The sequence below is a fragment of the Ranitomeya variabilis genome, chromosome 4 (genome assembly GCF_051348905.1).
Source record: "Ranitomeya variabilis isolate aRanVar5 chromosome 4, aRanVar5.hap1, whole genome shotgun sequence".
Lineage (NCBI taxonomy): Eukaryota > Metazoa > Chordata > Amphibia > Anura > Dendrobatidae > Ranitomeya > Ranitomeya variabilis.
In genome coordinates, this window is record NC_135235.1 from 408203439 (window position 1) to 408225685 (window position 22247).

Sequence of the window (22247 nt, forward strand, 5' to 3'; positions counted from 1 at the left end):
GCACTGACTGAGTGCCGGCCGTAAAGTAAAAGCAGAGCGCAGCGGTGACGTCACCGCTCTGCTGTTAGGGCCGGCACTCAGTCAGTGCAGGGAAGCGGACGCCGGGGGACGCGAATGTGAGTATGTACTGTTTGTTTTTTTTACATTTTACACTGGTAACCAGGGTAAACATCGGGTTACTAAGCGCGGCCCTGCGCTTAGCAACCCGATGTTTACCCTGGTTGCCCTGGGACCTCTGCATCGTTGGTCGCTGGAGAGCTGTCTGTGTGACAGCTCTCCAGCGACCAAACAGCGGAGCTGCAGCGATCGGCATCGTTGTCTATATCGCTGCAGCGTCGCTTAGTGTGAAGGTACCTTAAGAAGCACCAAGATAAAAATGTGACTTTTGATAAAAGTTGGATTTCATGAATCTGCCTAAAACATCTCGGTAAGCAAAGTGGTTGGGGAAAAAGAAAAATAAGACTTAAAAAATAAGGCAACTTGAATAGTGGCAGAAAACTTAGAGAGAATAAGTTGTAAATACTAAAACCAATGCAAATTAAGAAGAGCAATGAAGAATCCCAGGCAATGGTTCCAGCGCTGTATCACATACTGGGCTTCTTGCTGTAGTTTTGATAATATGCCTGCTGTATCTGCCAGTCTTCTCATTGATGAGCTCTGTCTAACCCTGCCCTTGATTGACACTTTTCTGCCTATATTGCTCATTGCAGAAAGTTGCCAATCAGCGGTGATGGTAACTAGCCATTGATGAATACAAATGAATGAATATTATAGACTACATTGCAACTGAGAGGACTAACAGAGATATAGCACATAAAACAGTGTTTTAAAAACTACAGCAAGAAGCTAAGTGACCCAGCGATAGATTCAGGGTCTCTGCCCCAACTCTATGCTCTTATCAGATAAGTAGCATGAATCTGGTGGCAGATTCTGTTTCAATCTAATTGAGTACAGGGCATGTAGTATAGAGACTGGTATGCAATGGAGTCGTAGCTAGTCAATACTTCACCAGGACCAAAAAATACCCAACCCAACTAATTTTACCCCAAGCCTGTTTCATTAGATTTCCTGACCATAGTCCTACTCATTGGAATGGAGCAGTGTTCCAGTTCCCTCCATAATGAGTGGTAAATATTGCGGAAGTGGAAGGAACAACTTTGAACAATGGCGCCACTTTTAGAATTGACTGTCAAACACCAACCAATCAGGCATTCTTAACGATATGCTATCACTTTCTGTGATGGGAATAACTTAAAAAAAATAAAATTTATAATTTTGTAAATATGTATAATAAAATGGGTGAGGCTCAGAAACGAGCAGGCAGGAGAACAGACATGATGTTACGTTACTACATTAGAGATGGCGCAGATGCTATAACACAAGTAGGGTAGGGAATACTGTGGAGGGCTGCAGGGGCACTTTTAGGTGTCTCTGTTACTCAAAAGGCTAAGACATTTTGGGTATTTATAGCACATACGTTGGACATGCTCAAAAATTGTCAGCTAGATGCAGACCCCAATAGTGAGACCAGGATCTATCTCAGAACAAGGGCTCTTCATTCCCCAGGAATGGAGCAGTATTCGCACACGTATGGTCTCTCTTAATTCAATTGTATGGGAGTTCTCAAAATTGGCTCTCCATCCCTGGTGGCAGGCAATAAGGCCTTGTTCTTGAGATTGTGGAATGTCACTTGAACCTGCATCTAATTGGGAGTAACTCTTAATGAAAGCAAATTATGTGGCATCCAATAAGCAATCTATCAGTCTATAAGTGTGCTAATCGGATGCCACATCAGAAGAAATATGAAACTAATAGTGATGCTACTTGGTTAAGCTGGCGCCATCAATCCTTTCTGCACCAGAGGTACATGTCGCTCTGCCCTCCACCCTTCTAACTACTACCCTTCTATATAGGACCCTATTATAGGGTGATTTTTGAAAACCCATCTCTTCAAGAAAGCTTACAACCTGCCACCTCACCACTACCGGAGCCACTGCAACCCCCCAACCTACTGTCTCCTTCCTCATCATCCTGTAGATGCTATCAATGGTGCTATAATTCTTCCCTAGAAGCAATGTTGGGACATGGGGGTCAACCTGTATGATGTATCGCTTTATAATTTTCTTTTATGTTATTAAGCACTTAGCCAGATATCAAAAGTAGTGGGAGTCTGCACTTCTAATGAAATTCAAGAATGCAGAAGATGTTGTACTGGATTGTCCATGCAGTTTATTCTCAACGCGTTTCGAAATTGAACCTACTTCTTCATCAGGAGTAACACAATATTGGTTTTACTTTTCACCTATGCAAATTTGTCCATCGGATAAGACCCTATTGCGCTTGGAATTCCTTGTTTTCACTTCGCCTGGAACAGAATTGTCCACACACTTTCACTATAGTACAGCACCACCCAGTGGGTAAAGGAGCACATGAATGTCATGCAATGGCTGAAGGCCCCGAGAGCTGATGCTTCAGAGTGTTATACGGCTTTGAGTTATGTGGAGCTGTAATACTGCACTCATAGACTTCTCTGGGACCTTACCGGGGTTTCCAACCATCCATAAAAATACAGAACTCTATTTGCCTTGCCGGTAAAAAAAAATGAAGGGGTCCTTGATTTTTTGAAGCTGAAGAAATTTCTACAAATTATTTTGACTTTAATTATTATAATTTTATAGTTTGCAGTGACTAAACTAATCCTCCTACCACAATTATGAGCTGCAGAAAAAATAAAAAGTCAAGTTGGCAACCCTGGACCCTACTGCATCTCCATAGGAATCAGGATTCATGTCGTAGCACTAACGTGTTGATTCTAGAGGGTATCTACAGGTATGACATGGAAGTTATGAGCAAGAGGCATATCCTACAGTCTTTTGTAATTCTTACATGATGCAGTCACCGTTGTGTGACACAAGATGGGTTTTGTTCTTGTTTGTAGATTCATCTTCTCCCGAGGGGGCAATCATGTTTTAAGTAGACCTTTATAAGTCAGGCCTATGCCTTAGGGGGCCTGTATCCATTCTGGAATTTAAAGGAGTACCATACCAAAGCAGCAGTAATTATTCCCGTTTTTCAGGGCCATAAAGTTTGTACTTTATAGGTTGACATTATGAGGGGAATTCCTAGAGTGTGGAGGATGGGTTTAGCAATTTCACCAAAACATGTTATATTCAGAGATCTGCCAAGCTCTCACGATGGGGAAGGGGCACAGCATAGGATTGGCACAGGTAGAAGTTGTAACTGGACCGTCTACTACCAAAGGCTAAATGGCACGTAGCGGGTAAAGTCATGTTACAAATTTTGAATAGGAGTCTCATACACTTGCGGGGTGTATTTTGCCACTCAGAGGGATTGTCTCAAAGACTCTGAGACATATGTCATGAAACTCTTAAGTCTAGAAGTGGTGTTTGCTCCAGGAAAGAGACTTGGACCTTGGTGTCCAATTGGTTCTGTACATCTTTCTTCTGTAGCTGTATGACTGGCCCTTTACAGCCAAGAGATCAAATAAGTGTCTCTTCCTAGCACCATTTCCACTTCATTCTAGTGTTTGGCTGTCGATAAAGTGGCCTGACCACCATTAGGCATGTCCCACAGATAAGTCTTCTATGTTTCTCATGAAACTCTGGGCAGACTAGCTAAAAAAGCTACATTTTTTTAATCAAGTGATGAAACCTTGAAACAGAAATTATACTTGTGTCCGCTATTGTCTACCATTTGTATAATATATACCGTGGCCTTGTTCAGGGAACTGGGTGGGGGCTAGGGTTTCCATTTAGAGGAAGGTTATTAGGATTTTTAATTGTTTGTTAGAGTATTTTGTTTTATCATAATTTATTTTGTGATGTTTTTTGTTACATCTTGTCTCCCAAAAGGTTAGAACAGTTATTAAAGGGAACCTGAAAGCTGAATCAACACCTAAAAAGTAATTAATGTACATGGCTGCATACATCTGTCTTTTAAGGCTGATTACACGCCACCGCATTGTGTGGGGAAAGTGTACAGTATATAGTGATACTCATCTGTTCAATCTTCTTTTTCTACATATCCAAACAATCTTGACTTATCGTGAAATCCGTGCTCTACTGTCAAACCAGTCCTGCCCCATATAGCAATATCATGTCCACTGAGGTGTGACTAAGATTCCATGATCTGGCCAAATTTTCTCCTCCCAGAACTTTGCATCCTATGGCTGCTTGTGAACATTGAGACTTATGGCACCCGCACAGTGATCTCAAGCTTCCAGGCCTGTGCAGTGGACCTCTAACTACATGCCAAAATTGCAACTTTCAAATGCAGTCGCAGGATGCAAAGTTCTCGGAGGACAGATACAGGAAAGATATACCGTATTTTTCGGACTATAAGACGCAACGGACTATAAGGCGCACCCAGGTTTTAGAGGTGGAAAATACGGAAAAAAATATTTGACGCAAAAAAATGTGGTAAAATATTTAATAACATACTATTATATGTAGTGTTATTATATATAAAAGTATGTTATTATGTTGGAAGCTGCGGGACCAGTGTGGTGTCTGAAGTACTATATGAAGATGCTGGAGGGTGAGTATAAGAATGGGGGCACAGGGCTTATATTGAAAGCACCACTCCAGCACTGCAAAATAACACTAGAGTGCTGCTTTAAAATCCCATGGGAGAACTATAACTCCCTGCATGTCCTGCAGATCCTATGACATATAGTTCACCAAAGGAGTGGCAGAGTGCTTTATTGTGTTTTGTAGACTAACCTCTTAATTGTGGAAGCCAGCCAGCCACTGTGGTGAGGTAAAAGCATCCCATGGCTGCACACACAGAGCCCTCCCTCTTGTTGCCTTTCCACAGCACAGGTTATAAGAGGAAGCCTGCAGATTCTAGTGGGGAGTCTGAAGGACCTGTGATGATGTCAAGAAGATGGAGGGCTCTGAGCTGCCATGTGATGCTCCAGCCCGCCCACTTCTGACATCACACAGGTCCTTGTGCACAGCACTCAGCGTCCAGCCCAGGCAGGTATGCAGCGATCTCCTCTCCCCTGGCCCCTGCTGCTGCCTCCTCCTTCCCCGGACACATGGATCTCCCCAGCTGCAGTAATCAGCGCTGGGGAAGCCATGTGTGTCCCTGCTTAAGTGCAGTATTCATTTGCTGCTCCTGGCTCACTGCTCAGCTGATAAGTGGGCGGGGAGTAGCTAATGAATATTCACTGCACTTAATCATCGGGACCACATGGTTTCCCCAGCGCTGATTCTGGGCAGCAGGGACATTTTTCTGCCTCCTGAAGTGGGATAACAGTGTGATCCCACTCGCTGCTACCCCCCTCCCCACATGCTACATCACTACCATAAGACGCACCCACACTTTCCTCCCAAATTTGGAGGAAAAAAGTTCATCTTATGGTCAGAAAAATACGGTATATCTTGGTACCGTGTTAGCCAGTGGAGAGAAAAATATTTAGAATTATGAGTCCTCAGGACAGATAGGGATTATAGTCATGTCTTAGTGGACACATGATTGGCATGACTGGTTCGCCCGTAGTACATGCCTTTTCAATTAGTCAAGGTCATTTGGATATGAAGCAAAAGAAGTTTGAAAGAATGAGTATCAATATATATTGTAAACTTTCCCCACACAATAGGGTTGCCTGTAATTAGCCTGAAAAGACAGATGCAGCCATATCATTTGTTTATAGATGTTGGTACAAGAGTCACGTTACCTTTAAAGTTTTCATTAAAAAATCAGCAGGGGGCTTATCTACAGGGAGTGAAGAGACAGCAGTCACACTCTGGCATGGAAACTAAAGAAACTAGTGCTAGTCTAAATGGCACATGATGATGTTGGAGTCATTTCCAAAATCACAATGTGGTTTTGTAATAATGTAAACATGTATATCCCTTTGTTCTAGTATTTTTCAGTTTTTTTAAAGTTTTCTTTTTAGATCTGCCCTAATTTGCACATATCACCCCTACCTCCCAAAGGATGGCCCTCCAGGCTTTAGCTACCCTCCAGTTGCCATTGGAACTATCCTGCTGTAGATCCTGTACTCTTGGACAATTATCCCTAATGCAGTCTCTCTCAGGTGGATTCCTGCCTCCTGCACTGACATAGTGTAATCTACTTTTAGACTACACTCTGTGCTCCTGTACACTGTATCCTTATATAGAATCCCCTGCCTGACTGATTTCAAGAAAAGCACAACATTCCTGCACCCCTCCACAACAGAGCTTGCAATAGCAAGGCAATGCAGTGCTGAACTGTGTTTGTTGACTGCTACTAACAGATTAGTGATGTGAAAGCTGCTCTGTCGATACATATGACAGAAGATAATCCTCTGTTATATGCATCAGCAGAGCAACATTTGCAGTTTCACATCTCTGATCTCTCAGGAGCAGTCAAGTAACACAGCTCAGCTCTGCCTAGTAATCACAACCTCTGTTCCAGAGGACTGCAGGAAAGTTGAGCTCGTCTAGAAATCATCTAACAAATATGTAAAAACACATTGTCAGATACACTGATGTAGATGGCAGAAGATAACATTTTCCAGTCAGGGTACTGTACAAGAGCAGAGAGTACACAGAAGCATAAGGTGAATTCTATGCTTAAATTAGCTTTATGATGATTCAGAGAAGTAACTAAATCTTTTTTTTTACTTTTGTTATTTATTTTGCCTTGCTGTTGCAAAGATATTAGCAATCAAAGCCTTTGCACCTAGTGAATTACCTTTTGTTAAGTTGCGTGCGTGTTATTAGATAGTCTTCACTGGGGGTGGGGGCATGTATTTATTCTACCTGTATGATGCCGACCAATGATAAGAAGGCAGCAACACACTGGAGAAAGAACATACCCCAACAATAGCTTAGAGCAGGTTTCTCAGTGTGTGAGATGTAATGATACAGCTATGACCTTCTGAACTCCAGATCTAACAACCAGAAAATAAATAAACACATAAACATTTTACTCTTCTCTGCATCCACTATTACATCGTTTGTCCAGTTCAACATGAAAAATTTGGTGAAAAGTCCTGTTTAACAATAAATATGCATTTACTGTGCTTATGAAAAAATGTGTTTGTAGAAATAACGCTCTAAAGAGTGCCTATCAGTTATTGAAGAAAACAATGGGCAGCCACACACAAATGATATATCAAAATATGACTGATTCAAAAATGTAGTAAATAGTTCCTAATCACTGTCTAAAGGTTCCGACTTTCAAAAAAAAGTAAAATCCAAACTTCTGGGATTCTTATATGACATGCTGCCAATTTGTTTGTTTTTTTTAATTTATAAAAAGGAAGTCACCCTCAGATAATAGGCACTCTTTAAAGCTACATCTTTGGAAAACAGTACTGGTAATGTCACATTAGTCATGGTCATTAGAGGCAGATTCTCGGGGAGATCTGTGTCCATTCCATAGGTCTTAACAGCTCATTTACATATTTAGAAAAATGGGGATTACTGTGGAATATGACATAGGATTGCAGATATCAAGGTATCATTTTATTTAGCTTCCTATGTCCTACATGCCCATATCGATGGCTGAGGAGGGTTGACCCTACTGACAGATTCCCTTTAAATGTCCTCTATTGACTGATTTTGTAGCTGCTTCTCGCAGATGTTAGGCAGTAGGTTACAGTGACTAAGCAGGGTAGCACAGGGTAGATCGTACAGCCTAGACTTGTCAGAGGAAAGTGCAAGAAGGTTGGCTAGGATGGTATGTGACCTCACATCAGGGCTATTTTTACAGAATTTTTGTCACCTTTGTCTATCAAGTATATTTGGTATTGCATCTCATATCAGTTCAAGTAATTAGGATTTATGTGTAGTACCAGACACAATCTATGTGTTCTTATTTTTATTCAATTTTTTCTAGAATTTTGAACATTTCCTTTAAATGTTCATACGGGTTTAAGAATACATTTGTTACCACTTTAAGTCTTACACGATTTTCTATTGCTCCTCTCTCACAGGTGGTGCGCCCCTCGAACCATGCAACAATACAGAGCATAGTCAAGGCTGTTGGCATCATCCCTGGTGTCCCAGAACCGTGCTGTACACCTGAAAGAATGAGTTCCCTAAGCGTCCTTTTCCTGGATGAAGGTCGAAATGTGGTACTGAAAGTGTACCCCAATATGTCAGTGGAGAGTTGTTCCTGCAGATAACGCAGTGCTGAGGTCCACCACAATGCTGAGGCCTTCAGAGCCTCTTTTTTCGTCTTTCCTTAACAATTTGTCACGGTGGACAGGACACAAGTGTCATTGTAAGGAAATGGATTTTCTTTGGAAGGAAAAAAAGCAAAAAACGTAATATATTGGGAAAGATGCGGATAGTTCCCCAATATTTTCCTTCAGTGACATCGTGGTATGAAGGAACCATACACCTACAGCTTGAGAAATGAATGAACCTGATCTGGAGATGGCATTCTTGTCTTACACTTTACAGGAGTGGATTTCTACTTTTTATGTTGTGATGCCGATTCTGTGTGTTCCATGTGTATAGTATATATTTCTTGTACAGCCATATTGTTTGCAGTGATATTTTATGCAGGGTTACTCCATAGAAAGTCAAGGTTTACCTCCAACTATGGACATCTGTTGTGCTGAATAATGTCAAGATATTTTTATGTGGGCCATAAATCTGAGTTTCTAATGCAAACTGGCAGTGATCCCCTTCCACTGCCATGTCTACGCTGCCAGGTTTCCTGGTGGTCTCTACTTCTTCTCCTTGAGGTGGGACACTATTACTGAAGCTGGAAAGTAGAGACTGGTGGGGGACTGGGGAACGTCGTTATGGGAGAGATCGGGAATTGTTGCTGTGAGTATTGATTGTCTTATTTCTTTATTCAAGTCTTCTTCTTAAGTGGGGAGAGAGGTAATCAGCCATCAAGCACTTTCCCCAACATCATCTCTGACCCCCGTACATATAAACTTCCCTTTTGGACGCCTTTGCTCTGAGGGTATGTGCACACGAGTATTTGCAGAGGAGTTTCCTGCACTAAATACGTGTCTCTTGGCAGTAAAAATGCAGCATACAATATTTGTGTTTTTGATGTGTTTTTACTTGAAATTTAATGCATTCATTTAAATGGACGAAAGCCGCTGTAAAAATGCTGAAATAATTGAAGTGCTACAGATTTGAAAAAATGCAATGAAAAAAAGGCAGCATTGGCATTTCAGAAATCTCATTCAATTTGCTAGCACTGTAAAAAACACTACAAATACTCAACGTGTGCACAAGCCCTAATGTTTATAGGCGGGCCTAAGGTTTATAGATGCACCCCTGTACCCTTAGCACTTATAGTTTAGCATTATACCTGTACAGTTGTTTTTAATTATTAATAATATATATATAATTTCTATAAAACATCCAATATTACATGACATAAAATGGTCTCAGCAGTCAGACCCGTAAAAATGAGGTCTTGTGTTCCCTATTAGTCAGTGCTCTATATGCGGTATTATAGAAATATTCTCCCCTGGAGGTAATCCTAATCATTTCATAGTAGAATATTCTATAAAGGAACAGTATGGCTCATAGCATGCCTCATTATAGGCCCCATTGGAGGTTGCATGGAGTTGTAATACACGCATATTACACACGCATTCACATCCTCAGAAGAAGGTATGATATGGCTGTCCCCACTCGCTATATTGAGAGATGGTTGATCTAAGCATTGTTTTACTTTATGTGACTTACTATATCCTCTAATTAATTGTGTACAGACGTAGACATCTGGTTGGTGTAAAGTAAATGTCCGCCCTAGCCTAAATTGCTTCATAATATGTTCTTAAAAGGAATCTGTCAGCAGGCTTTTTCTGTATGATCTGAGAACACCGTAAAGTAGGGGAAGAGAGGCACATTCCAGGAATGTGTCACTTGCTTAGCAGCTTGCAGTAGTTTCAATACAATCAGTGTTTTATCAGCAGGAGATTATCACAGCAGGACTTGATGTTGCATGCCAGGCGGTTCAGCTCATCTGTGTAACCCCGCCCTCACCATTGATTGGCAGTTTGTGAAAAACGTACAGTGTACACAGGAAGTTGTCAATCATTGGTGTGGGCGGGGTTATACACAGCTCAGCATTCTGACCACTGCTACATCTACAGCAGAGAAAACAAGGATTTTATCAAAACTACACCAAACAGTTAAGTAAGTGACACATCACTGGGATCAGGATCTATGCCTCTGCGTCATGCTGCTCTCAGATTCCATAGTAAAAACCTGCTGATGGATTCCTTTTAAAGTATTGCTATAGTGGCACTGTTATAAACCGTAACATTCTTGCTGCTGTCAGCCACCTGTAGAGTGAGCACGGATGATTTACGACATATATTAACCTATTAATTACCAGGCCTCAAGAGGCATTATTAACCAGTGAAATAATATTCATTTTTTGCCTCTCCAATTTGTTGTATTCATTTTCATATTTTCCCCAAGAAGTGAAAAATTACTGCATTAATGCAGCAACGCTTGCCATCAAAATCTAGGGGGTATTTTAAGATGTGTTTTAATATGTGTTAGGCACTGAAATGTCCTGATGATCAGTGGGCGGTTCGAGTCCTGAGACCACCACCAAAGTGCACTGATCTACACAGGTGCTCAGTTCAGGCCGTGTATAGGCTCATAAACTCTCTACTGATCCCATACATGCGCTGTACGCACACTCATGCAGGAGCTGTACGCACACTCATGCAGGAGCTGGATGCACACTCATGCAGGAGCTGTATGCACACTCATGCAGGAGCTGGACGCACACTCGTGCAGGAGCTAGACGCACACTCCTGCAGGAGCTGTACGCACACTCATGCAGGAGCTGTACACACACTCATGCAGGAGCTGTACGCACACTCATGCAGGAGCTGTAGCACACTCATGCAGGAGCTGTACGCACACTCGTGCAGGAGCTGTACGCACACTCATGCAGGAGCTGGATGCACACTCATGCAGGAGCTGTACGCACACTCGTGCAGGAGCTGGACGCACACTCATGCAGGAGCTGTACGCACACTCGTGCAGGAGCTGTACTCACACTCGTGCAGGAGCTGTACGCACACTCGTGCAGGAGCTGTACGCACACTCGTGCAGGAGCTGTACTCACACTCGTGCAGGAGCTGTACGCACACTCATGCAGGAGCTGTACGCACACTCGTGCAGGAGCTGTACTCACACTCTTGCAGGAGCTGGATGCACACTCATGCAGGAGCTGTACGCACACTCGTGCAGGAGCTGTACTCACACTCTTGCAGGAGCTGGACGCACACTCGTGCAGGAGCTGTACTCGCACTCTTGCAGGAGCTGGACACACACTCATGCAGGAGCTGGACGCACACTCATGCAGGAGCTGGACGCACACTCATGCAGGAGCTGTACGCACACTCATGCAGGAGCTGTACGCACACTCGTGCAGGAGCTGTACGCACACTCGTGCAGGAGCTGTACTCACACTCGTGCAGGAGCTGTACGCACACTCGTGCAGGAGCTGTACGCACACTCGTGCAGGAGCTGTACTCACACTCGTGCAGGAGCTGTACGCACACTCGTGCAGGAGCTGTACGCACACTCGTGCAGGAGCTGTACTCACACTCTTGCAGGAGCTGTACTCACACTCGTGCAGGAGCTGTACTCACACTCGTGCAGGAGCTGTATGCACACTCATGCAGGAGCTGTACGCACACTCGTGCAGGAGCTGCCTGCTGGGATGTGCAGTTCTGACAAGTCTTTTGAGTGATCTGTGGGGTCCCAGCAATCAGACTAAAGCGGCTTTCCATGCCTGCCACATATTAGAAACATCTTAAAGTGTAGTTACAGTATAAAAGGGTTGTCCAATAGTATTTTTTTAGTTTTGCTATGGATTGATTACAAATAGTGTACAGAGGCATACTCACCTGAGAGCGCCCAGCGGATCCGGCTTAGGCTGCTTTGGAGGTTTACACTAAGTTAGGAAGCATTGCCCCTTTCAGAAGTCACAGCACCCGTTGTTTTTCCGATGTGACCGCTGCAGCCAATCACAGACTTCCAGAGCTGGCGGAGCCTTTCGAAGCAGCCTGTGCAGCAACCGTTAGGCTGGAAGGAGAGTATGCCTTTGTTTATTATTTTTAATCAATTACTAAAAAAAACAAGTATTTCACTGTTGGACAACCCCTTTATATCAGTAGTAAAACAGCAAACAGTAAGCCGATCAGCTCTTTCTAGTGGCGCGCGTTGGTAGCCAGGATTTGACTATGCTGCGGAAATGAAGCAAAGTAGAAGAATGGAGCACCGATTTTGGGACCTAAAATGACATGCTGTTAACAGTCGGGATATACTTTAAGCAGTATCTCATTTTTTCCAGGTAGGAATATTTTATAATATGATGTAAATAGGACACTGGCGATTTACTATAATGTCATGATGAGGAAATACCCCTTAACCCCTCCCTGTCCCATGACTATTACACAATAGAAAATATATACTTACAGAAGTTCTTTGGTGAAAACAAGTAATCACCTATCCTATTGTATAAATTCATAGACATGGGTTCATATCACAAGCCAGCTCCTAATATAAACCAGTAGTAATGCCCAGCTGGTACTTTACACAGTGTATATTGGATTAATCACTTTTCTATTACTGTTAGGTCACTACTAGATGTATTGCTTGTAGGATTTTTTGCATTGTGCCCACTGCTCTGAAGATGTAATTTATGTTCTTTATTAATAATACGTATGGAATATTTTTTTATTAGATGACTATATAATATGTATTCTGCCTATGTCATTCGAATAATGTTAAAGTATTTCTATAGTACACATGGTCTAATAAAACTTACTCTTGTTTATTGTGTGTTTTTCTTACTCTTTATGTATGATAGATATGACAGACATAACTATAACAATAAAGTAATTGAAGGAATTGTCAAGAGCTGGAAAAAAGTCTAGTCTATAGGCTGCATCTAGAATTGCAACTCCTCACCATTTATTCTGTCATCATGAGGATTGTCATGACCAGCACGGAGGTCTTCAGCAACCCATGACAATGACTCATGTGATGGCAACCCATCCGATGATGGATGGATGGGTGGAATGATGCTCCCCCCTGCCTGCTTGCGTCAAATACTACAGTGATTGACATTTAACTCACGGTTGTTAAAGGCACGTGATGACTGATTAAATCAGCCATCATCTGCCGGGAAAGATGTGGGCATGGCATGCGAGTCTGGACACGATATATGACGTACATGTACGTCATATGTCGTGAAGGGATTAAGAAATACTGGAGCTTCTCACTACCCAGAACCCCCTATAATAAAAACTTCTGGCATGTCACTATGACGTGATGAGTTTTGTGAAGTGATAGTGTCCCTTTATTGCTTATGGCTGTAGCCTGTCAAGACCAGCTGCATTATTATCCTTTGTGACTACATTGGGAAATATTTTCACTTTCACATACTAACACTTAGTTTACATACTAACATTTTTGATACATTCCTTTCCTTACATGTATGCATTTGTGCTTAGTCCATTTAGAATCTTACTAAATATGGGCATAACACAACCAAAACAAAAATGGGCAAGTACATTAAGGAAAAGCCCACTTGCTTGAAGGGTACACAATTGGAACAGCTAAGTTCTGCTGGATGAAAATTATTTTTTTAGGACAAGCAACTCAGTTACTGATAATGGTTAGTTACAAGGTTTGCTACTATACCTTTAATGACAGGTAATGGGGTTTTCCACTATTAAAGCTAGAAGTTATGTAAAATCATAAAGCCAGATAGTACTTACCCTCCTTGGGTCCAGCACTGGCCATTATTCCGGTGTTTGTGTTTTGGCTGCAGCGTCATGTCATGTCGACAGCGCACATCACGACTGCTCCACCGATTGCCAAGCGGCACCAATGCTTCTGTACATTACACAGCACTTATTGAGTGCTCTGTAGCCAGCGAAAAAAAAGACAAGTGGTAGCAAACCGTTTCTGTCTTCTCCCCAGGATCCCTGTGTCCGACACCTGGGCACACAAACCTACTGCTGCCATTATTTTTGCAGGAGCAAAAAGTTTTAACCCTTCGCCATGAATTTACAATAGTGCGGAATTTACGCACAGGACAAAGTGAGGTAAATTTACGACTCAGTCTTTATGAGGTTAATTTGGAGCAAATCAATTAACACAAGAGTCTGCTTCTTATGGTTTTGAAGCGTCACCAGTAGGGCCGTGGGGTACTCGGTACCGGCTCCTTCGGTTCTCGGCGGTGGCTGACCCGGTCCGTGGCCCTAGGGACGTCCGTTGTGAATGGGGGAAAGGTCTTTAAAGGGATAATGTTTGTGACGCCACCTGTGGTATTCGGGTCCGCTAGGGTGATGTAATGGCAGCTAGATGGTATACCTTCCCACAGGTGAAGTGTATCCCCAGGGCTTCCCAGAGTGTAGATGGTGGATGGTGTAAGGCGCAGTGAAGAACGAGGACACAAGGTTGCAGTCTCTTTACCTTTACTGAAGGCTTCAGCATCCACAGTCCAGGGTACCAACCACAGGGTAGGCAGAGTCCGGCCGGTCCGAAGGCAAATCCAGAGTCCCCTTATCCAGGTGGAAATCAGTAGCCTTCCTCTAGCGCCTGGATGTTGTAGTACCTCCCTGCTGAGCTTCTCGGTAAGGTCCTCACAACTGATGTTGGTGTTCTAGATGTTATTTCTCTCTCTCTGTCCCCCAGATGGAATGGATAGGACAAACCCATATGACTGGTGGCCTGAGGCTTTTTACAGGGACTCTGTCATGCCCCGGCCCCCACAAGTTGCCACCGTGCCTCCTGGGTATGGGTCGGGCAGCTAACGTGGAATTAACTGTCCTGCCGGTCTCTGGAGCAAGACTTGGAGTTGATTACTCCCTCGGTGTTCCGGCTACCGGATTCTGCGCCTCAGAAAGGAGGCAGCCTTTTGCAGGATAGAACTCCTTCTGGATTCCTCTCCTTGTGCTATGACTTCGTTTCTCACCCTCTACAATACAATTCTCTTTCGTGTCCTTCCTTAGGTTGCTGCCGCACGTTGGGCAGCCGCCGCTCCGTGGTCTTCTATCTAGGCCTCTGACAGGATCCCACCCCTGTCAGGGACCCCTCTGTCTGCAGCTCTTTGATGTTCCTCCTTCCCCTCTTGCTGCCCGATGGTGCTGCCTGGGTGAAGCCCAGTCAGCTTCTGCCTAACTTCCTATCCAGCCCACCAGTTTTACCTAATTGTGAGGAGTGCCCTAACAGATAATAGCATAGCTCCCCCTGGTGGACTGGAGTGTGAAGTGTGGTGTATGGTTTGTGATACCTGGTAAAGAGATCTCCTTTATTGCCTTCAGACGTAACATCACTCACCCTGGTGGAAGAATGACATTACTGCAACGACCAGGACTCTGGGGCGCTGCAGTTTGAGTCACAAATACCCTATTGGATCTTGGTAATATGTCTTCAGTGTACAAACATATTCTGCATAGATGTTACCCTTGACAATAAAGAACCCCAGTTTGTTATTGTGTCTTCACCATATGAGGAGACTAGTAATATAACTTACATAAGGTAGAAGACCCTGTTACAAATTTCTTAGTCCTGCAAGGCTGAAATTTTAGTAATTTCATGTCCTCAAAGAAAAAAAATAGAAAATAATGCTTGATTATAGGTATGCTTGAAAATCTATGCTTTAATCCTCCATAAATAGTTTAATATATTTATTTCTGGATACAAACCCTTCAAAGATGATGGATGGCGTCATGTCTAGTGGAATAAACAAAGTTTTAGGAAACTTCACAAATCAAGAATGCGGATATTTGGTCAAGGACAGTTAATTAAGCAGTAGCCTCTTCCATGTAATATATGGAGGGCCTCCCTTCATGCCCCACACCAGTTCAACATGTTTATAGAATCTTCATTAACTAAGGACTTCAGTGTGATAAGCTCAGTTGATACATTGCAATTGAAACCCCAGATAAGAGACAGTGAGCACTTTGGTCTGCTTCATAACTGCCAGGATAGTAGCTTGAAAAATAACTCAAAGAAGAGCCTTGCCTGGTTTATTCCTGCTAAATTGATTTACCACTGGAGGAATCTTGAGATTATAATATAAGCAGCTCCAACGTTAAGAGGAAATCCAAATATGATGCGGTATGTCAGGTTACCCATTCTGTGTTCTCTAGTTATATTCCTAGCAAAGTTTACCTTGAACAAACCATTGCCTAAAAGAGTAGAGGAAGATCTTCTGACGCATCATGAAGAAGAAGCTGAGGGAATTCTGAGCTCCATAGATGGAACCATTGAAGAACATCTTAAAGAGAGTCTGAACCTTACAGGATTTTTATTTCAAGAGAAGACCCCAATGAAGCTTCCTCAGTATATGATTGATCTCTATAACCGATACGCAGATGATAGGACGTCTATGCCAGTGTCCAACATAATACGAAGTTTTAATGTTGAAGGTAGGACGTGACTTCTGTATGGCTGATGTGAATATACCTTCTACTCTTCTATACCTATGTATTTATTCACGCAACCTGAAATTTAATAACATAATGCTTCAATTGTTGAATTGTAATGTTTTTACTTAGAAATTTATATATTAATGGAGAGGGGTAACCTTTTCTACCATCCAGTTTAAGCCGGAGAACAGGTGTATCACTAAATGGTGAAGAGAAGACTTCTTTTGAACTCTTGACTACCAATAGTAAGGGTAGACTTGAATTTAATTTACCCTAAAACAGTAAAAAAAAAAAAAAAAAACTGTGCACCCTTGAATAGACATCCAATAAAATATTTATTACAACTTTCTGCATTGTGTTGTTTTCAACAAAGTATCTGTCTAAAGATAATTCCTAGGGTTGATTATTCCACAGCTTTATAGCTTTTGGTTATTTTTTTGAAGATTGTTTTGTGAAGTATTCCTACAATTAGCATAATATTTTTTAATGGGTCTCTTATGCATTTCTATAATTTGCAATGCTATCCACAAGACATTAAATTTCTCCTGCTAAGCTTCGCTCAAATTAAAATTTTCTGTGCTTCTGAATTGTTCTGTTCACTATATTTGCGTCTTTTTCAGCTCCAGTGCATGTTGTTGGAAATGTAAGAATTGGTGCTCTATAATGTTCTCCATTTTTATAAAATAAGGTTGTACTAATTGTAAAGCAAACATGTTCTTCTCTCTTGAGTTTATACCTCTTTGGATACAAAATTACATAATGTTGACCTAAGGAGCAGAGATTGACATTGCATTCTCCTTCAGATCTTCTCTTAAAGTGACTCTCCCATTTTTACTCCCCCTATAACATCTGGTGAATGTAGATTAATTGTAACTAGAGACATACAAACAATTTTAATATTCCTAACTTTTATATAATTAATCAATGGGTTGGAAAATAGTGGCCCCACCTGGTATCTAGGGGTACATCACTTATAGGGTTTATTCTCTGGAATCAGTTCTTGAGCTAGCTATTAACCCAATCACAAATGATGCTTTCTAAACCAACAGAACTAACTTAGGTATACATGAGGGACATCACTGAATGCTTTAGCAAATTTCAAAAATACCATATCTGTCCCACCACTACAATATACAATGTCAGCCATGTTTCTACATACTACCTAAAATATAATGATAATAGATTTTTTGTTCTATATTTATAAATCCTTGTCATTATCCATAATATTATAAACTTTATAAACTTATATTATGCCTAAAAGTTGTTCCTTTAAATTGCTTACTGTTTCTTAATGTTACTGTTTCCTAACACGGTATTAAACATAGATATATCTGAAGTTCATGGGCTGCAAAGCAAAATCTATAAGGTTTGCATTGCAGAGGCAACTTGACCGTCTTGACACTAGAGCTACTCTACTAAAATCCTTGCACCCCCTAAAAAGTTGAAATCAAAATGATTCAGTCTTCATTGCAAACCAGGTATATTAAAATTTACAAATGTTCTGCTGTTTGCAATAAACCAGTATAGAATATACTTAGCACACTCCAGTGAGTCTGATGCAAAAGGGTATTTAATACAATACATACAGTATCACAAACGTTTCGGCCAGCAAGGCCTTCATCAGTGTGCTATGTATAGCGAGGCAAGGGTATGTGGCATGGACCCTTATTAATTATAAATTTGCATCAGGGATGGAGGTGAACAGGGAATCCTGTTAAGGTAGAGGGCTAATATGAGCCAGTCAGAGCCAGAGGAGAAATGAAGTGTGGGACGAGACACGGTGTCCACCGCAAGTCAGACACCGCATCTCGTCCCACACTTCATTTCTCCTCTGGCTCTGACTGGCTCATGTTAGCCCTCTACCTTAACAGGATTCCCTGTTCACCTCCATCCCTGATGCAAATGTATAATTAATAAGGGTCCATGCCACATACCCTTGCCTCGCTATACATAGCACACTGATGAAGGCCTTGCTGGCCGAAACGTTTGTGATACTGTATGTATTGTATTAAATACCCTTTTGCATCAGACTCACTGGAGTGTGCTAAGTATATTCTATACTGCTATTTAAGGTCTGGGCACCTACTTCTAAGCACCTCCATCTTAGGCTGTGCTGAAACATTTACTTTACTGTTTGCAATAAACCCGTGAAATGAGAGCAATTTCACTAGCTCAACACAACTAACATAACAAGTGATTTCTCCAAATTTACTACAAAATGCAATTTTCACTGTGATAACCCCTTCACGAAGAGTGTCTTTCATACTTTTTGGCTGTTATGACCTACAATAAGATAGCAAAAGCAATGGATGTTCACAAGTTCAAAGTTATAGGAACAATGACTACACTACCTAGACATGGAAGAAAGAGGAAGTAATCACCAGCTGCCACTAGATTCCTGAGGAAGCAGTTAGTCAAAAGCCTCAAAAGATTGTAAAAGACCTGAGGTAAAATTTAGTTGCAGCAGGCTCTAAGGTTTTAGTTTGCCAAGGAGGCGCATAATAAACATTGATGGTCTCCATGTCTGTACTCCAAGACGTACATATTTGCAGGGCCAAGAACATAAGAAAAGTCATCAACAATATACCCAAGACCATACAGATAAGCGACAAACATTTTGTGATTCCATTCTATAGAATGAAAAAAAAAATGGAATTTTTCGGGCCTGTGGTTCTTTGGTATGACTGGAAGAGGAAGAATGAATCATACACTGAAAAGAACACCCTGTCTAAGTGAAGCATGATAGTGGCTCAGTGATCCTCTACTGCTACTTTGCTTCCTTTGATACTGACAACCTGCAGTGTGTGGAGGGCAAGATGGACTCAATCAGTTCCCTCAAGGGAACAGAGGAATTCTCTGGTGGGCTCCTGCATAGAGGTGGGCAATTAGCTCCAAATACCACTACATGAGTAGTGCTTTCTTGGTATAATGCACGTGATGCACTAGTGACATATTATTCTTATTATATTAAGAGTCAGGCTGAGAAAGTGTAAAGAAGCACTCAATATCCACCCTCTCCAGGCCAAATCTTCTTGACTAGGAGCTGTTCTGCAGTCCCCAGTTCCATACACTGTTAACCGCTAACAGTTGCTGAAGCCATTACCAATCAATTATAAAACTACAGTGTTGTGTGGTGCTACTGGGTGTAGCTGTAGAGGGGGCCCCATAATGACAGTTACTGATGTACCATTGGCACCCCAGTCCAAAATAATAAAGTGAGGTATTGTAACCTGCTGTCGCACAACACAGGCTGCTCTGGTGGCCTGCGTCGGCATCAGAAGCCATGATGTCACTGTTCTTCTGTCTAAGGACTGTTAAGGTCTATGATTGGATGCAGCATTCAGGTGACATGAACGGTGTGTTATCAGAGAAAAAATCGATCACGAGCCATTCTAGTTGGCTGACCGCTGAAGCTAATCTTGGGCCTTAGGGTTCGCTCACAGTGGTGTATAAAACATCGGTAAGTCTCATCCAGGAGAGTGGGACTTTTTTTTCCTCCCTTGTCATCCGTGCAATATCCCTTTTTTTACTCAGCAGCTATTAAAGGGACACTGTCACCTGAATTTGGAGGGAACAATCTTTAGACATAGGGGCGGGGTTTTCGGGTGTTTGATTCACCCTTTCCTTACCCGCTGGCTGCATGCTGGCTGCAATATGGGATTAAAGTTCATTCTCTGTCCTCCATAGTACACGCCTGCGCAAGGCAAGATTGCCTTGTGCAGGCATGTACTACGGAAGACAGAAAATGAACTTCAATCCCATATTGCAGCCAGCATGCAGCCAGCGGGTAAGGAAAGGGTGAATCAAACACCCGAAAACCCCGCCCCTATGGCTAAAGATTGTTCCCTCCAAATTCAGGTGACAGTGTCCCTTTAATCTTTTACAGGACCACTTACTGTTTGCAGAATTCTAATGTAAAATCGGGTGTTGACGGTCCGTTTTTTTCTCGCATTGTACCGATTTTGGAGGGAAAACTCAGCGTGGTGTGATTTTGTTTCTCATGCCGAACACAGCTGAGAATATCTGCAATGCCTCATTATAATATTGGTCTCAGTACAATCAGATAAAAAATCGTCCAATTTATATGCCAGTGTGAATGAACCCCTTGAGGCGTTATCACACGAGAGCAGAAACGTCATGGCTTCCATTACCAGCACAGACAATCGGAGCAGCCTGTGCTGGATCCAAGAAGGTGACAGCTGGTGAGCAATGCACACATCATCTTGTTATTTGCAGCCCATCCATGGCTCCTGTGGAGTTTTTATTGAGGCCGGACATCCCTTTTAAACTCCTTCCTGCTCTCCTTTTCCTATTTTCCTCCATTTTGCAATGTAGATTTGGGTTGTTTGCTTTTGAAGTTGCTACTTGAATTAGAGTAATGCAGCTTAGTTTACTGGTATCCAATTTGCTGCTTACTTTACTGGTAGTAACCATAAGGCTATGTTCACACGTTGCGTTTTTGCTGTGGTTTTTTAAGCTAGCTAAAAGCTGCTTTTTACACTACCAGCAAAAGCTATGAAATTTCAGGAATCTCATGCACCCGCTTATTTTTTTTTTCTTCTGACTAAACTGGAAAATGTCTGTCTTTTTGAAAACTGCAGCTTGTCAATTCTTTCAGCATTTTTACAGGATTTTTCATCCATAGAAAGCAATGAGCAAGTCCAGCATCGGACAGGAGCACCATGGGCCCACCAGAGAAAATCATTCTTGGGGCCCACTATGTAGCTACAGAGAAATAAGTACAAGACCACCGATTGTGCAGTAAAACACGCTAATATCAGGGTATAATATAAGGTATCCACAAATATATATGACAATAAACCATGGTAATATAATAGAGTATTTTTTATATAATCTATAACCATGCATTTAAATAGGATAAATGTCGCCCATCATCAACTACTACATAGAACAAAAGGACAAATGATGATCAAAGAGGCAATGATGTAAGTATAAAAACCACAATTTTATTAAATAAATACATATAAAAGCATACTACCAATTTTAGGGAAATGGAACAACTAACATATATCACACCATCACTAGTGTTGACGCACAGCGCCACGTGACACCTAGCTAACTCCCATATTGGGTATAGGTGGAAGGCAATACTGAGAAAGTACAAACATGTATTGTGATTATCAACTCATAATTATTATCCCATATGCCATCACACTTTACAATCACGTTAGCCTATCTCATAAACATCATGACCACATTGGGCCTATACATGCTAGGAAGATATAATTACCCTTACATGAATTGCGTCTTAGCTGCTGTGTCACCAGGCTGCGTGCGTCTGGCAGACATGTGCGTCAACACTAGTGATGGTGTGATATATGTTAGTAGTTCCATTTCCCTAAAATTGGTAGTATGCTTTTATATGTATTTATTTAATAAAATTGTGGTTTTTATACTTACATCATTGCCTCTTTGATCATCATTTGTCCTTTTGTTCTATATAATAAGGTAGTACACGTCTTTATTATGTAGCAGGGGTTGGGGTAGCCCCCTCATAGAATATAATGCAACCCTCATAGAATATAATGTAGCCAACCTCAAAGAACATATTGTAGCCCTCTCGTAGAATATAATGTAGCCCCCCTCATAGAATATAATGTAGCCCCTCTCATTACCCCCTCCACCACCCCCATCATTGTCCTCATCATCACCTCCATCACTGCCTTCTCCCTCACCACCCCATTGTTGCCCTTTCCACCACCTCCATCATTGCCTTCTCCCCCACTACCCATATCGTTGCCCTTTCCACCACCTCCATCACTGCCTTCTCCCCACCACTCCCATCATTGCCCTTTCCACCACCTCTATCATTGCTTTCTCC

General features: G+C 42.0%; 2 protein-coding genes across 2 annotated transcripts in view; both read left to right on the forward strand.

The window, feature by feature from the left end:
- The window catches only part of GDF10 (growth differentiation factor 10), a 30465-nt gene extending 19631 nt beyond the window's left edge, over positions 1-10834 (forward strand). Inside the window, exon 3 of the mRNA XM_077251142.1 lies at positions 7952-10834. Within this exon, the coding sequence (XP_077107257.1) occupies positions 7952-8143 (192 nt within the window). The 3' untranslated portion in view covers positions 8144-10834. The remainder of the gene's footprint in view (positions 1-7951) is intronic.
- A 5252-nt stretch (positions 10835-16086) lies between these two features.
- Positions 16087-22247, forward strand: part of LOC143768962 (dorsalin-1-like) — a 57676-nt gene continuing 51515 nt past the window's right edge. The window contains exon 1 of the mRNA XM_077257570.1: positions 16087-16405. Within this exon, the coding sequence (XP_077113685.1) occupies positions 16087-16405 (319 nt within the window). The remainder of the gene's footprint in view (positions 16406-22247) is intronic.